The sequence below is a fragment of the Diadema setosum genome, chromosome 20 (genome assembly GCF_964275005.1).
Source record: "Diadema setosum chromosome 20, eeDiaSeto1, whole genome shotgun sequence".
Taxonomy (NCBI): Eukaryota; Metazoa; Echinodermata; class Echinoidea; order Diadematoida; family Diadematidae; genus Diadema; species Diadema setosum.
Window position 1 is genome coordinate 5,350,225 of NC_092704.1, and position 18,171 is coordinate 5,368,395.

Sequence of the window (18,171 nt, forward strand, 5' to 3'; positions counted from 1 at the left end):
GAGGTGAGGATTTGGGCTTTTAACTTTTTGTGATATACCAAGAACCTACTTATGAAATAATAGAGAGTATGCCATTCTAAGAGGAATTCTAAAGATTATTTGATGAAAATTGGTTTTGAAATGGATGAGCCATCCAAAAACAAAATAAAACGCAGCGATCGTGATAAAAAGTGAGTCCTATATTATATTATTATTGCTCTGTTTTGGATATCGCAGCTATTTCAAAACCATTTCTCATTATTTCAGCAAAAGTCGTTAGAAACCTGAAGTAGATCTATGCAATCAATTTAATTTTCCATTTTCTGGTCAATGATCATAGTTGCAACCTGTTAGTTTATGTAAGCAACAAAACCGCCTATAGTGTAAACGACCTATTTCCTTCGAAATTTTATTCAGTCATTATTTATTCATGCCAAAATCTCTTTCAGAACCTGGCAGGACTAAATCCCACAATCTTCACTGTGAATGCTGCGCACTATTTGGCTGGATGGTTGTGAAATCTGCCCGAATTCCTGTATACAATCGTGTCTTCCTTCGCTACAATGTTTCCGGCCTTCTGTGCTCTGTGGCTTTCAGTATCCCAGACAAGGCAGAAACACCCGATGCATACTTCAGCAGTACATTGCAAGCCTTGATCTGAACAGGCAACTATCACGAAGAAAAACCTACTGCATTTCATTAACAATATTGTTCAATAATTGTCTTGATATAGTTTACCAGCCTAAAGTTTTCATGGTGTATACTTTTACAAGGAATTGTCACCAGAGAAATGATGTTGTTCAGCTTGTCCCTCCGTTCGTACATCAGTCTGTTATCGATTATGGCAACGTTGTATCACGAAGGGAAATGAAACGAAAAGTACAAGTGGACAAGTTAATGCAGGGAGATTACTTTAGCAGTTGAACACATCGTCACAAATTAAGGAATATCGGAAAATCCGTTGAAGAGCTATATATACACATATATTTAGAGTTTCAGTGCCGCCATTACGAGATGAGAAAGCTACATCTTTGACGTCAACCATGGAAAATTATATAAAGAAATGTAAAGAAAATAGGCATAGTTTCACGTTTCTAGCATTAAGGAAAAGCATTAAGCAAAAGGAGCACTTAATTAACTTCTTCCAGAAGGGGGTGGGGGTAATATTACCCTTAACATTATGGCAACGACAAATAAGTGGAGGCAATTTGTACTTTTCATTTAGAATCAGATTTTATGGAATTCCCTTGATATTTTCTTCATAGGCCTATACGTTTCCATAGATGAAAGTGACACTGAAACTTTAAAAAATGCATAACTTCCACTGGATCATACGATTTTCCATGTTCACATATGTGTTCTTATGATATTGCTCCAATCCACGGGTACATTTGGGTTTCATTCCCCTTTAAGTACTGTTTGAGGTATCCAAATGAAACTTTGCATATTTTTATGTATATACGATTGGATGAAGTTACTTCTACCACCTTGTGGGTGCCAGCGTTCAAGGTCAAATATTGTAGGTCATTGTCAAATTCTACAATGTCATTTCGTGCTCTTTCTTTGCATCTCACCTTGTAAGCACTGTCGACATAGTATTGTGGTGTTCTTTTAGTAACTTTCCACACTTTTGAGCTATATGACCACCAAATTCACTCCCCAGAACATCTAAAGATGGCTGTCAAGTGTTGATATTGGTGAAGTCCGACTCCGTCAACAGTCAAAAGGTCAACGAGCTTACATTTGAAAATCAGTGTAATCACAAATTCGATATGTGGGCAAGACCTCACTTCGCTTTTACCTTGTTAGATGGTGAATATTTGTAAGCTTCCGTTTCTAATTCATACAGCATCAGCATATCCTTATGTCTGAGAATAGTGGTAAAGAAGATTAGATACTTTGGCAACAGCGTGTAAAATTCGCAAAATTTTATTTTGTGCCTTATTTGCTGAACAAACGTCGTAGGAGGACTACAACCTGCCAGGCAGTATGGCGGAACAATTACTTTATTATTAGCGTCATAGAATAAATGACAATGATGTAGTTCTGAAGCATGCTATTCATTAGATACTTTTGCAATGACTCCATGTATACTTTTAATCGAACTAGGTATATAATCACCAATGTCTTGTACTTGAATAACGACAGAATGATTTCGGTGAGGAAAGTTTTCTGTCACGTCATTTAGGAATAAGGGAACGTGTCAATATTATGCTATTTGTTCCATAGTTATTTCTGAAGTGGTTAAATGTATTTTCCTTTAAAAAAAAAAATCATTTTATATATACCTACGTTGCATCCAGATGCCTATTCGTTGAAAAATATGGGCAATGTATTCAAAGGACAAAGATCATACACTAATGGGCCTAGGGTATACAACATTTCACTCGTTGTTGTTGTTTTGCTTTGTTTTGTTTTGTGTTTTTTTTTTTGGGGGGGGGGAGGGGGGGGGGGGAGGGGGGGGGGGACACGGTTCAAAGTGTCCTGAAACCTTGTATAATACATGCATTTAGTCATGTATCATGCCAAACTGTTCCCGCTCATAGCCGTTTCAAGGAAATGACTTAAGATTATTCTTATACTCCATGATTTGGTAATACTTAAGTGGTTCATAAGAGTCCAGTGAAACTGTGTACAGAACAAAAAGTGGATTTGACAATGGTATACGATATCCGCAATTTACTCTTTGACGGGGTCTATCATCCGATTAATATGTATAAGCACGGTAGTCCCCTATTCGGAAACTACAAGTTAGATAAGCTGCAATCATTTTGCACGCGACCATGGCGTTATAGCCAAAGGTGATCTGCAAATCCCTGTGTGCCTACAGAGGATTGGAAAACGTAACAACTTTCTATGTATAGAACAACGAAACAGAAACTGGTGCATGTATTATTCTCAGTCACTTTGTTAGTCATTATGATGATTTGCTCATTGCAGTTCCGGAATCTCAGCTCGAGGGACTCGAATTGATCACCCAAAACAAAATCTGAATACATAACCATGATAACTGCGATTCTGCCTAGTCTCCATTGGTAGCCCATAAGGGCTGGTATCAAGTTTGATTTTCATATTATAATTATACCTTGTATTTAGATGTTTTCATCGAAATCCCGTATACCTGAATATGGTATGCGTATGTCAGTTAAGTATCTAAACCATAATGAATTGTAGTCGTAATCAGGTGCCAAGAATCTCATGATTTGAATAAGTGTGAACACCAAGACATGTCGTGATAAGGACTTTAAGACAATTGGCGTCGTCATTATAAAACAAACTCCTAATTGTAAGACATGTTTTAAATTTTAGATAAATTCATGTCTATGCTGGAAACATATCTTTTTGATGATTCATGATGACGTCACTGTTACATGAATATTGTACGCATGGAAATATGTAGGCCTATTCGTTTGAATGCATACAAACAACTTGTTAAATCCTCTTACATTTTTTTTTTTTTTTAGATATGGTGCATACTTTAGAAATGTACGTAGCATGCTTTTGTTTTTTGAGGCTTTGTGTACTGGCAAAAAGCATATCTTATTCTTATAGATTATGTGAATAAGTACGTATTCAAGTACGTTTTGAATAAAACGTATCCAGACAAATGTATATCATATTTTTACCTCTTCCTTCATGCAGATGTATGCTCTTGCTTAGAGGGTTTGTTTGATAGATAGTGATAGTGCTCACCTCATTGGAAAGGTAATTGGGTAAATATTTGGTTTTAGTATGTCATTCAAACACAACTATAAGTTAACTTCTACATTAACATTTCAAAACTCACAAATTCCACGCACACATTTCATGATTCACAGGATCCAAATTACACCAATCTTATTTACTTTGCAGAGTGCAACAACAGCATAAGTTTGATATACTGAGCAAACAGGCTTGCATTAGTTCGCACTATTCAAGGTTTAAAGTAGTTAAGTAACCAAATTGTACCTTGTTATGTATATTAAGTATATTTACCTTATAGGTATAATGTTGCAAATATGTGGTACTTATTTCATCCATAACTGCTGCAAAATTGCTTCTTTAAAGGAGCCAATCAGTGTCACTGCCTGTTCCTCTAGAGACGCAATATTGCCCAGTAATCTCAAGGTTCACTTGAGGTTATACTGGGCAACATTGCGCCTCTAAAGGCGTAGACAGTGACACTGACTGGCTCCTTTAAAGAAGCAATTTTGCTGCAGTCATGGATCAAATAAGCACCACATAGGTGCAACATTATACCTATATATATGGCACAAAATCGCACCCTCAAAAGAGGCTACAATCTTGGAACTTAGGGTGCTTCTTTGCACCCTCACGAAAGGTGTAAAGTTGCACCAAAAGTAGAGGCAAGAGAGGGTGCAAAGTTGCGTCGAAAATTAAAGGGAGAAAGATCGCACCCTCAAGAAAGGTGCATCTCAGCACCAATTAGTGTGGGTGGAAAGATGCACCCTCAAGAAAAGGGTGCAACTTAGCACCACTTAGTGTGGGTGGAAATATGCACCCAAGGGAACCACTTCGCACCCTCAATAAAGGGTGCAATTTTGCACCTTCTTTGGCGGTGCAAAGGTGCACCCACAGGTTGCAAGGTTATACCCTTGCGCAAGGTACCACTTTTGCACCCATTTCTCGAGGGTGCAAGATAACACCCATAGGGAACCACCAGTGTGACATCACTTTGCACCCTTAAAAGGTGCAAGAATGAATCATTTTTTCTTAGTGTGTACGCGCGCTACTGCGCACGCTCAGAACATGTTTTTCCCCTTTGAACGTCCGCGCGTCTAAAATCTAAAGCTCCCTAGTAACTAATTCGCTTCGACGGTGATGGTAAACCGACACCTCAATGGGATGTACGGGTAGTTTGCAATACAATATCGCCTACTCCATAAAATTATGACTGTATTAAGAAAACATGGTACGGAAATCCTGCAAGTTATTTAATCACCCTTCCTTTTTCGTAGAATCGTTATTGCACTGAGAGTCGACGCACCCAGCTGTTTTCCTTGTGAATCTGTAAAACAATTAGTCAACATAATACTGAGACATGCTTCCATTTTATTACATTTCCGGTGATTTCAGTCCATTCCTTGTTTTGTGCACGGCACAAGCTGGTCGAGTGCGGGGACTGTTCTTCCGCTGGTGCATGCGCACAAACCGGATCGTTGTTAATACACAACAAGGAATATTCTTGAAGTTAACTTAAAAAATATCCCATATTATCCAATAATTTTCTTTGATTTTAGCAGCTTTAATCGCAAATACTACGAATGTAGATAACTGGGGCAAACTATTTGTTGTATAGGGCCCCATTTTTTCTCTCTCTCTTCTTTCTTTAAAACACAACAACAACAGATAACTCCTTTTGCGATAAAATTCTATCATGTTACATAGACATTTTAATAGGATAATGATGCATTGAGATGGCAGTCATCAAAGATCCAATTTTTTCTTGACTTCCTTATTTCAGCTATGATTATGCTATCATAAACGTTTTTGTTTTGTTTTGTTTTTCACTTTCGTATTGGCTTCGTCAGCCATGTGGTGCTGAGGGTTTGATACAAGGAGCGATGTCATCCACAATACGCACGACAGCCCTTCTACTACAATAGAAATAACAATAATGTCATTGAATATTCTCATTTGGATAATATACAATGCGAATGAACAATACGAAGCACTTTGCTATCTTTTAGCCATTGGCAGAAACCTCCTAAACTTACAAAAGTAAAAAGTTAAATTCGTTGCGCAAAATACCACTGAATTCAAATTAACAGGAAAATTCTTCAGACATGTCAGATGAGTGGAAATTTTGCTCACCCCAAAAAACATAGGCCTATAATACTTACTGTCCGTTCCATTCTTTATTCGTTAGATTTCCACAGCTGGCAACGCTGGTCTTCCTTGACCTTTGCCGAAGTGCTGCTAACTTTGATAGAAGGATATTATAATATCTAATTTCATGAATATCCTACTAGGCGTTCCAATGAATTTCACTTACCTCTTTTAAGAACGATTTTTGCTAAAAACACACTTATTTATGTAGGCCCAAATTATTGGAATTCTTTGAATCAAGACATAAAAAACGCTCCATCCATATATTCTTTCAAGAGGAGACTGAAGTCTTTTTTATTGCAATCGTATGACTCTACAATACCGAATTAACCATTTGGCCTTTTTTCTCAGTTACACTTACCTGCTCACTTTGTCCCCTCTTCAAAGAATTAATGGTATCTTTTTCCTGGATGCTCGCAATGTTGTCACCTATGCCACATTGCCCATAGCGTCTTGAAGTTGACTTTCTGTATGTTACTCCTGTTCATACGTCCCTCAATTTTCTATTTTCTTGTCTTTTTTCAGGCGTCAAAATATTACTTTTCCCCTACAACTATCCTCTTATTCTCTTGGCATGCTTCTGCCGAAGATCGCTGTTTCTGTTGTTCTGTTTCTCTTTCTGTTGTGCATTCTTGTCTGCTATTTTGTCTTCAGTTTGTCAGTCTTGTCCATCCCGTTTGTCTTGTACAACCTTTTTTTTTTCAGTAGTTGTCTCGTTGTCTAGTCCTGTTTCATGTTTGTTCGCGTCTATGAAAGTGTATATCTGGTAATCTAATTTTCAGTGGGCTTCCAGACTTTATTATCTTTATTATCTTTTGTATTCAGACTTCTTCCACTTTGTTATCTTTTGTATCTACGATGATTCGATTCCATCAATGTTCTTTTCCAGAGGGGCCCACACACTACAAGCTCTGTCTTTTTAGTGGGCCCTCCATTTTTCCATTTTTCGCACGGTATACATGTATTTCACTTCGATCACTTCTGTTTCTTTTTTACTATACAATGTATGATTACTATAGGTCCTCAATTATTGTACAGTCTTTTCATTTCACTATGTTCTATTTACCTTGTTCTCTGTTATCAAAAGAAGTGAAACATATGTTATGTCGAAAAATGAAATAAACTTTGAATTTGAATTTGAATTTGAATATTACTATAACCTTACTTGTTGCATGGACTGTGTTTAATGAAGTATACTGTGCAAAGGAGCAGTGTACTCCCCAAGCTTCGGTTGCTGGAGTGTTTGAAGGTGAAAACGCAGATGTGTGATTTGGCACGTTAGGAATGAAAGATTACAACTCACGTTTATTCAAGCGCGCTGGTAATTACAAGGCTGTGCATTGACCTCCTAACAATTAATCTCTTTGCAGGTAATTTAAACGTAACACAATACCCCCCCCCCCCCACGAACCAGAAAAGAAAAGGTGACGAATAGTATCTTTTCTGTAGAAAGGCAACAGAAATTCGTCAGCGTTGAAAACTATTCACTCAGCATATCTCAACTTATAACTGTGCGCCTACACGCCCACATGATCTGTAGACATGGTAGATGAAAGTAAAACGAATCCTGGTGAATGGCTTGAATATTCATTCCATGTTGGTCACGTCACGTGCAGCGAATAAATTCTTAACTTCATTTAAATGAAAATAAAAAAGCAAACAAAAATAGTGGAACCGCCTGTGGTATGGTTTGCGTACCTTCGTTGAAATGATATGTGTTTTTGCTGGGGAAAACTTTTACATTATTATAATTATGGTAAAATATTTTGGAACAAAGTCAATGGCGCCGTCAAATACACCGTCAAATGATTCAGCTAAAAGATTCATGTCATCATCCTAGGAATACCATGATAATATGTGTATACTATAATTTCTTAATTAAATTGCTGTTATTTAGAGGAAGAATGAAGTAAGTAGATTGTAAAATATAGGCTTAAATAGAATGGCTTAAAATTTGACTAATAGCAATGATCATAGTCGATATCACATTTATGGATGTATGTGTGTATTATTATAGGTATATTGTATGGAGGTTTGTGTGATTGTGTTGGCGTAACATATTTTTCATTGCTTCTATGTTATCAGTGAAAAACAAACTTCTGTTCACTGAATGAACAGACAATAGATACTTATATAATGTAGTACTGAATGTATTTAATCCATAATCTCTTTAACTTGGCTCGTAAATATGCTAATGGGAACAATCTGTTAATAAGCATTCTGTAGACCAATCGTTGTGTCGTCATGAATTTGTATCTATACTTCCTTGTCTCTCTGCCTTTGTACCATTAATATCGCCTGCCATGATTGTTTCGCCTTCTTAAGTTTCCGTTTCAATTTCTATTAGTCTTTTCATGCTTTGATAACGGTTACCCAAATGGACCCCATATCGCTTGAAATATTGTACGTGTATTGTATGTCGTTTCAAGTCGCCGACTGTCGAATTTTGTACAAAAAGTACAGGCTCAGAACTTCGGGCAGCGAATTGTCAAATAATTTTATGATATGTCGCTCCATATAGAAATGCGATTTTCTTTCACAGCTATATTGATTTTCTGAAACTTTCTTAAAACGGATAACTCCATCATTTTGCATAACTCGTGATGATTTTGACAATTCAGCAATTGATAAAATTATATAAGTAAATGTACGCACTCTCCATATGTTTTATCAACAACGTGATGTATCCTCGATGAAGGATGGCACATACTTTATATTATCTTTCTTTATCATCTCAACAACCACCAACTTCTCCTCAACGCTGGTAGAGTGAGAATTTCTCTCTATACATGTATACGCCCTCTCTCCCTCTCTCTCTCTCTCTCTCTCTCTCTCTTTCTATAATCACTGGTATAATTATATTACCATAGTGAGCTACACTGCAAAAAAAAAAAAAAAAAAAAAAAAATCGGTGTTAGATTTATCACCATGGGTGTTAAATGTAAGACCGTCAAGTGTCAATATATAGAGGACCACACCGACAGGGTGTTGAAAGTATGTTATGATGTCGAAAAGTGTTCGCTTGGCACTTCGTGGTGTTGATTTGACACTGCGCTTGTGCTAATTCAGCAATGACACCGCATAGTGTTGATTTGATATTGGTGGTTTTAATGTAAGTAACACTCTCTCAGTGTCAAGAGGAGACCACACCAACTGATATGTTACCGTGGTGTAAATGTGTTCACACCTTTTTTTTTCAAAAATCAAGTATTTTATCGGAGAGTTCTTGATCGTCTTGTTGAAGTTCAAAATCAACAACAAGAACAGTAACTAAGTAACTATTCAAAAAAAATATTTTGAAGAGACACCCGGAGGTAGTACAGTGAATGTAATCTATTACACACAAATTTGAGCACCGGAAATTTAACACCAGGTCGGTGTTTCATGTTTAAAAACCGGACTCTTTACAGTGTACTATTAATTCCAAAACGGCGAGCTTTAAAAAAATATGACCACACAACAATGGCATGGGACCCAACGATACTGTTTGACATTTAGAAATCCTCCAGCCACGTAACGTATATTCCGAGAGCGAACTGCCCATTTCTTTTTTTCAGCGTTCATTTCATATCACATCTGCCAACAGTTGTGACAGTATTTGTACTGCCTCTAACTCACATTTCTTAGTGTGGTCGTATACAGGGATCCTGACTTGTGTTATGAATATGATGGATCGTATTGTGATTTGTTTTGATGTGGTAGTCAATTTTAGTTACTCTTTGCACGAAATTGGGCCGAGGTACAATAAGATTATCTTGTAAATATGCACTGATGCTGTACAGAAAGTTTATATGTCAAAGATGAATGAATGAAATCATTCAAAGTTTGATACCAAGATTCATGTAGCACCAAAATACGGAGAACCGAGTGGTGAAATTAAGAACCTACAAGGTATAGGGCCTACAAGACGCAATCATTCCTTCGTAACCAGGAGCTACGGACTGCTATCTATTGAAACCTATTTCCATCTTAGCGTGGCAAACTGAGAGAGATAACGACATTTTTAATGGGTATTCAACATGTTCGCAAGAATCACGACGGACGCACATACAAAATGTACTTAAAGACATAGTTTACCTTAATATACATGTGGATTGAGTAAATACAACCAATTCGAACGGAATGTCCGATTTTCCTCAAACTTTCGCTGATGCATTCTACTAATATTGCTGTATTCTCACAATTCTATGTATATCAAGAGTAACTTTCCTTTGAGGTGCGGAGCATTTGCTTTATACTTACTTGTAGTCGTTTCCAGCTTTATAGAGCGTGAATGCGAATCCAAACTGGCTCCGATTATCGTCATGTCTGTAGATTATTGGTCGTGATGTGTCGACGTTGAAGCCGCCCACAAATTCTTGCAAAACTGCTGCAACTAGCATGCAAAGAAGAAGTTTTAAGACCTGTAAACGTTTTGCCAGTGGCCATTGTTGCTGAAATTCCATGGCAGAAATCGAAAAGAGAAAGTCAGCCAGGATGCGTCCGAAGAAGAGACCACTGACACGACTTCATACACGCCCGTGATTTGCCAATTGTTATAGAATAGCTCAAGGAACCGAAAGCAATGCGACTGGAAGATGTATATAGCCTGACATGTGTCAGGGCTAATATGAGGTGTGCTATCGTGAAGGAAGGTTTCAACCTCCTATGAACAGAAAGCAAGCGGTTATTAATCGCGGAAGTGACAACTATACGAGCGGGATCGTTTTTATAATATTTGCTGGCTCTGAGGTGCCACTAGAGCAATGTTATGCTGTAAGCTTTAATTCCTCTGGCACTTCAAACGGCTTTATATGAGTACTGGACCTAATACCAATTTTGTTTTCTGGATTGAACTTGGCCATAATATGTAGCTATGTCTCCTCATAATTATTATATAAGCCTTGATATTTAATATCGGGAAAACAATGCATGCAGCTTGATGCCAATTTGTTTACATGACATGGATATGTCATTAATAAAAGTAGACGTAACATACAATTCATATATCATTAATATTTACTATAGTTATTATGGTAATCTATATACAGGGCTGTGTCGATTGACCTGTGTCAATAAACGGATTATCTCCGAATCATTAATAATTATTTTGCGAAGTATACTTCGGTGAAGAAGAGATATCTTTTTTTTTTCAACCATCATTAAATAATGTTTGTATATCATTGTAACACTCAAGCCATCATGGTATTTCCTTCTTTGTGCTTTCACAGTTCAATCGCGAGTTTATTTCCTTTTCTCAGGGCATTTACTAGTCATAATCTGTATAATATAGTTCGTTAAGGAAGTCCTATTGGATATCAAATTGTTTGTATCTAAACTGAAATCGAATCTCACAATGACAGATCCTACCTACCAGCACGCACTGCTTGTTGTCAGGGCCACAGGCGCTAAGATGCATGAGACTGTGGTCCCATTTGCCCAGTTTCCACAATCTGTCACTACAGTCTATAGTTTCCAACCTTTGAAGAATAACTGTGAATCCTTGTGGGTTGATCTTATATTCCACACTGCGCGACTTATTTGAGACTAACAGCGGGGCCATGGGTGAAAAAGCGAGTGCTCTCTACGAGACTCGCGGTTGCAGATGCATATAGCGGGTTGGTCGAGCCATAAATATGAACAACTATAATGCATGTAATATGTAACTATATGAGGGTCTATCAATGGGATGACTGTATAGGATAAATCAGAAAGCACAAAACCGTAAAACCATGAGACGATGCGCCTGGCTCGCGCAGCGTTAATGCAGTCTGGTTCCCGACTTTAGGGTAAAGTTCATGTGGCTAAGTTTTTATTTATTTATTTATCTATCTATCTATCTATCTGTCTATCTATCTATCTATCTAGTATCTATCTCATCATTCCACACTCTCTGCGGGACATTCAATTTCAATCTTAATTCAGATCGTTTCTGCCATTTCTTTAATAACAAGAAATACAAACGAATATAAATTAAATATGTTGGTCAATACTTTAAACGTTAGGAAGAAATAAAATGGATAAATAATCCAATAACTTCTTTAGATACAGCAGTAGATTGTGATAATATATTCTCTTCCATATTAATGGCACCATAAACATATATAATGATATTGATGAGCTGATGACAGCCCTTTTTCATAACAAAACGACTAAAAAGTAAGATTTACAGACAATGGAAGAGGGAAATGTGCAAGCGCGGGGAGGATCTACAAATCAGGGGCGGATCCAGGAATTCCGTAAAGAGGGGGCGTGTTTACAAAATTAAAGGGGGGGCGCATGCACCCCTCCCCCTATTTTTTCTTTTTATTTCTTTTGTTTCAGCAAAAAATAAAGGGGGGGGGGCGTGCGCCGGTTGCGGTCCTCCCTGGATCCGCCCCTGCAAATGGCTTTGGAAGAATATGAACAATTAGAAAACAATAAATCAATGAAGTTAGAGGAAAATTGGACAATCCGTTCAAAAGTTTTTCAAGAGTTTTTAAGCTTCGTTACCGCAACCGCTGGATGAGAAGACTTCAAGAGTTCGTCACGTCAGGTATGTAGAAATATTATTTCCTCATACAGGTGTATTATTTTTTATTTAAAAAAATAAGCATTTTCTCCTACTGATACAGATTATAATATGTTATGGGTAATTATCACTTCCCTTATTTTCTGAAAGAAGTATGTCAAGTGCCTTTTCATTGTGGTAGAAAATGACATTTTGTTGAATTCTCTTCATTATATTGTCTTTTTATCTGTTATCAATATTCTTGTGAATACAATAACTGTAATTCATCATCTTAGATTAACGAATATCTTACCGTAAGCAGATGTCGATATTGTATGTATGCCTACTTGATAATGACTTAAATCTTTAAATGCATTTGGTTTACACATTATGATTTATTACCCTATGATGGGGTCTTAACCGATTTTGATACTATCGACTTTCATCTATCTAAGAGTTTTATAATACATCCCTATAAGTTCAATGCTCATTTCTTTCCAAATATCGAGTATCGACAATGCAACATTGAAATGCATCGCTCGCTCTCACGCACGTACAGTTGATATGAATTAACTATAATCATCAAACATGCATGCAAACGCGTATGACAAGCCCTACCACCTTTTCAGTTTTATTTTTTATATCACCAGTTCCAGATTGTGATATCCAAAAAGCAGATTTCTGATCACAAATCCGAATTGACTTTATGCCATTCTCCTGATGTTGCTTCCAGTAATTGCCAGCAGTTGCGCCCGGTGCGCCCCCCTTAATTTCCAAAGCGAAAAATTATAGCTACAAACGGCAGTTTTTGGACTGTAGAATGTCAAAAATTTCAAGCTCGCTCGCTTCGCTCGCTCGCATTTAATCGTTATGCCATTCTCCTGATGTTGCTGCCAGTAATTGCCAGCAGTTAGTTGCAACCGGTGCCCTCCCTCCCCCCCCCCCATCAATTTCCAAAGCGAAAAGATATAGCTACAAACGGCAGTTTGGGGACTGTAATGTCAAAATTTTCAAGCTCGCTTGCTTCACTCGCTCGCATTTAATCGTTATGGCATTCTCCTGATGTTACTGCCAGTAATTGCCAGCAGTTGCGCCCGGTGCGCCCCCCCCCCCCTTAATTTCCAAAGCGAAAAATATAGCTAGGAACGGCAGTTTTTGGACTGTAAAATATCAAAATGTTCAAGCTCGCTCGCTCCGCTCGCTCGCATTTAATCGTTATGGCATTCTCCTGATGTTACTGCCAGTAATTGCCAGCAGTTGCGCCCAGTGCGCCCCCCTTAAATTCCAAAGCGAAAAAATATAGCTACAAACGGCAGTTTTGGGCTGTAAAATGTCAAAATTTTCAAGCTCGCTCGCATTTAATTGTTATGCAATTCTCCTGATGTTGCTGCTATAATTTGTCGTTTCACACCGTCATTCCATAATCCATGTAAGGAAAACTTACAATGTTGCTCAATGACTGCGCTGTGGAATGTATCACATTCCGTTATGTTGATATTGTAGTCCCCATTAAATTTGCAGACTGACAGCACACGCACACACGCGCACACACACATACACACGCACGCACGCACAAGCATACACACCCTCAAAATAACTTTTCCACGAGGTGCCCCCCCCCCCCCCCCCCAATGTCTTGATCCACGGTACGCTACTGATTGGAATAGTAAAACAACTTGCCATAATAAATGCGCGACAGTTTCCACTTGGTTCGTGCAAGCATCAACGATTTATCGTTCCACGTGACGTCGATTGTATCGAGCACTGTAATGCATTTCATTGTTTTAAAGCATCAATCAGGTAAAAGATTGCACTCGTGTCCTTTGTGAAGTACACAGGCAAGGGTTAGGCATTTTTTTTTTTTTTTAGATAAAAGTAGTTGTGATACATGCTTATGAGCACTTTATCTGTCATACCTTGAAAACATATTCTTTTTCTGAGCGGTAATCTTTGTATGCAAAGATGTTCATTTTGTTCATTTTAGAAAACCCTACTCACAGGATCTTAATGTCAACATATCAATTGATGGGTTTTCTCTTTGCGAGAAACAGGTTATTAGATTTTTAGGCATTACAATCGATTCTCATTTGACATGGAACGAACATATATCCTGTTTACAAAGGACCCTATCAAGAAATATTGGTGTACTCTGGAAGTTGAAAGATCTCTTATCAGAACGATCCCTGATTATTTTATATAATTCTTTAATTTTCCCTCACATATTGTATTCAAATATTGTATGGGGAAATTGTAGTATTACTAAACTGAATTCATTGTATTTACTCCAAAAGCGTGCTATTCGTATTATTACTAATTCCACATATTTATCTCATACAGATCCTTTATTTCATCGTTTGCATACTTTAAAGCTTCAGGACATCCACATCTTACAAACAGGTATATTTATGTACAAGTATGCAACAAATCAACTTCCCTCTTTATTTCATAATATTTTTCACTTAAATTTGAATATACACACATATCCAACTCGCCGTTCGACAGATTTTCACCTTGTAAACCCCAAAACTGTTTTAGCTCAGAAATCAATTAGACATTACGGTCCCGATGTCTGGAATAACCTACCTGATCAATTAAAGCAGTGTACTTCACTGTTTTCCTTTAAAGCTCATTTAAAAAAATATTTATTATTGAAATATGTTTCCAGTTAGTAGTCTTTGATCAATGTATTTTTTCTTTTTTTTTGAAGTCTCAGTCAGCCCTGATCCATGCAAAGTGGTTTTTTTTTTCATTCCCTCCCGTTCCTTTCTTTGATAATGATATTGCATACATTCATTAAAGCGTATACCTTACCCCCAAAATAGGCATGCTACAGCCTTTATTCTCTCTTGCACTGTCACCTGCACACACGACACACTGTCACTCGCACACACCTACACTTTTATTGTCTACTATACCATGCAGCAGTCAATGGTGCTGCGTGCTGTTTTTTTCTTTTCTTGTTCTAAAGCGCCAAGTCACTATTTTTCTTTTCTGGTTTTTTTTTCTGTAGCAAAATGTGTTTTGTCTATTAAGATTAAGAGTTTTATGAGTACATATATAATTGGTGTTGTATTACATTGGTATCACATATTCAGATAGGGCCTCATCCACGTCAAGCTCTGCTTATGATGACGGTCCCCTGTATTGATTTCTCCTTTGTTAATAGATACAGTATGCCTTAATATGTTATTTTGATTCATAATTATGCCACTTCAGACTGAATGTTGTTACGCAAATGATTTTTCTTTGTATTGATTTGTATGTATCTGTATCATTTTGTTTTCATTTGCAATTGTATTCGGAGAAAGAAAATGCAGAAATAAACCAACCAAACAAACAAACAAGACAAACCCCAAATGTGTTTTTTCGTCATTATAAGGCCCGGGCAGCACAGACCACTCAAAATATCGAAGGATAATCCATTTTCTATTTATATACCCCCTCTTCCCCCCCCCCCCCTCTCTCTCTCTCTCTCTCTCTCTGTTTGTCTCTCTGTCTCTCTCTCTCTCTCTCTCTCTGTCACTCCCTGTCTCTACCTCACTCACTATCAGCTTCGTTTGAAATTAATCTATACAGCGAAAAAATACACCTCAACTTTCCGCTCATCTATCTCTTTTCACATAACGTTCTGCTCGGAACTAATTTACAGCAAACAAAATATTCCTTTTCCTCAACTCATCACTCGTCTCTCCTCTTCGCTTTTAAATTTCACAGGGAACCACTTATCTGCCATCACCCATTATTATCTATCCTTCCTTTTCAACGATAATTTTTTGAAGGACTTTACCAAAAAGGTGTTATACCGGAAAACTTCCTTATTATTACTCTTACCATGGCGAGTTTCACAAAGTAATAAAACTTCCCTAAATAGCGAGACCCGAAAATAAGCCCTGCCTTACTGATCCGACGAATACGAGCATTCAGACACATAAAGAACGGGCTATATCCAGACGTCGTATATCCATAAGAGAACTCGCTAGTATGAAAGGGGGTGTAACAGCGTGCAGCTGAGGTTTTACATTATACGTGGGAATGCGAAATGTGTCTCGGATGACCCAACGGAATGGGGTTGTGCTATATAAAGGCGAAATGAAGGTGGAGTTGAGCGGTCAACGTGAGACGTCAGCATCGACAGACCGTAGAGAGGGACATCTCTAAGGGTCATTTAAAATAAGACGTGTCAATCCCCTTCAGACCATAAAAACCTAATAACAATAATAGCTATTATCATTATCTCTTTCAGTATTCATCTTTTATTTATTTCCATTTCACTCATAAGGCGCGGTCAGACTGGCAAAAGATCGCGAAGTTTAAGATCGCGATCTTTAAGATCACGAAGTTTTGCCAGTGTGACCGCAAACTTCCCGCTAAACTTCTCGCGAAACTTCTCGATCTGTTTGCGGGCGTTGTCTCCGAAGCGCGAGGCCATTGTCATGTTCAGATGTGCATTGTTACATCACAATCACTAGCCATCGGACGGCGCATTCTTTCTTGCGCGCGTACGAATGGCCCAAACTTCGCGATCTTAAACTTCTCGATCTTTTGCCAGTCTGACCGCGTCTATTGATACACATTCAGTCGACATGGCGATTGTATAAATACATTAAATAAATGTACATAACATTACATCTCATGCCAAATAGCATAATGAAGAGATGTGATGGATTTATTTTATTCTTTTTTTTTTGGGGGGGGGGGGTAAAAACCATGACTCGACTCCCTCTCCTAATCATACATACACTATCAAGCAATCTTATTTGTATCATCCAGGATAACTAAATGCACTTATCTATAGATTAATGAAAATGAAGACGGAACTGAAATGTTACTTTTCAAGCTCAAATCGAGTTCAACTTCACACTTATTTTGTTTTTTTTTTTCACAATGAAATTATATAACGTAAATCTCACTTTCTTCCGTGACAGACATAATGCATGTAAATTTGTACAGAGAAAACAACAATTGAAAACCTACAACAGTGATACATTGCAATGGGTGCTGAGGTAACGAAAGTGAAATAATTGTCAGCATGCACAATAAAGTGTAAAATAAAGAACCAACTAAAAGACGGTTGCTTGGAGAGTACGGGCCCCTCTTGGATAAAAAGATCGATGAAAAAATTGATTGAAAACAGAAACAAAGCAGCACAAAAAGTTCAGCAGTCCACTGAGAGAAAGACGGACAAACACTTACACAAAAAACAACAACAAACAAACAAACATGAAACAAGACTAGGACAGCAACAAGACTACTTGTGGGGAAAAATATTAGCGGCGATGATAGAAAATAACCCACAGTGCAGATTTTACAAACTAATAAGCCTATAAACTAATCCGATTCTGAGGGGTCGTCATCATAGGAATGTAATAGAAACCTCAATATCTTTTTAAATGGGTATATAGAAAAATGAGCAGATTTTCTATCATGATTCAGGAAATTCCATTAACATGATTAATTTGGTCCAGTATAAATAAGTGTGTTCTTTGCTAGAATCGTTCGAAGAACTGGTAAATGAAACTCATTAGAGCGTCGAGTGGGGTAATTATATATGGTATGATTGATTTTTTAAGAACATAGAATCAAACATCGGCGGGAGTAAACTGTTACCATACATGTACATAAATTGGCCTGTAAATTTAAAGAAAAATAATTTACTGGTTTTTAATAGCTTATTACAGGCAAACAGTGCATTTGTATGTGAACGTATGGGAGAATAGCAAATCTTGACATCACGACAGGAGACGAGACTAGCGTGATAAAGAGGTAACAAAGTAGATAGGAATATGCAACAGAGACAACGATCCTTGGAGATTTGAGGAAGAAAAAAACAACAACAAACTCTTCAACTGCGAACTATAGGTTAAAGAAAGTCTAATCATAGCCTTAGCTTAGGT

General features: G+C 37.5%; 1 protein-coding gene across 1 annotated transcript in view; it reads right to left on the reverse strand.

Annotated features, from left to right (window-relative positions):
- LOC140243699 (integrin alpha pat-2-like) overlaps nt 1–10,253 on the reverse strand; it is a 57,776-nt gene extending 47,523 nt beyond the window's left edge. Inside the window, exon 1 of the mRNA XM_072323360.1 lies at nt 10,051–10,253. Within this exon, the coding sequence (XP_072179461.1) occupies nt 10,051–10,253 (203 nt within the window). The remainder of the gene's footprint in view (nt 1–10,050) is intronic.
- Between the last annotated feature and the right edge of the window lie 7,918 nt (nt 10,254–18,171).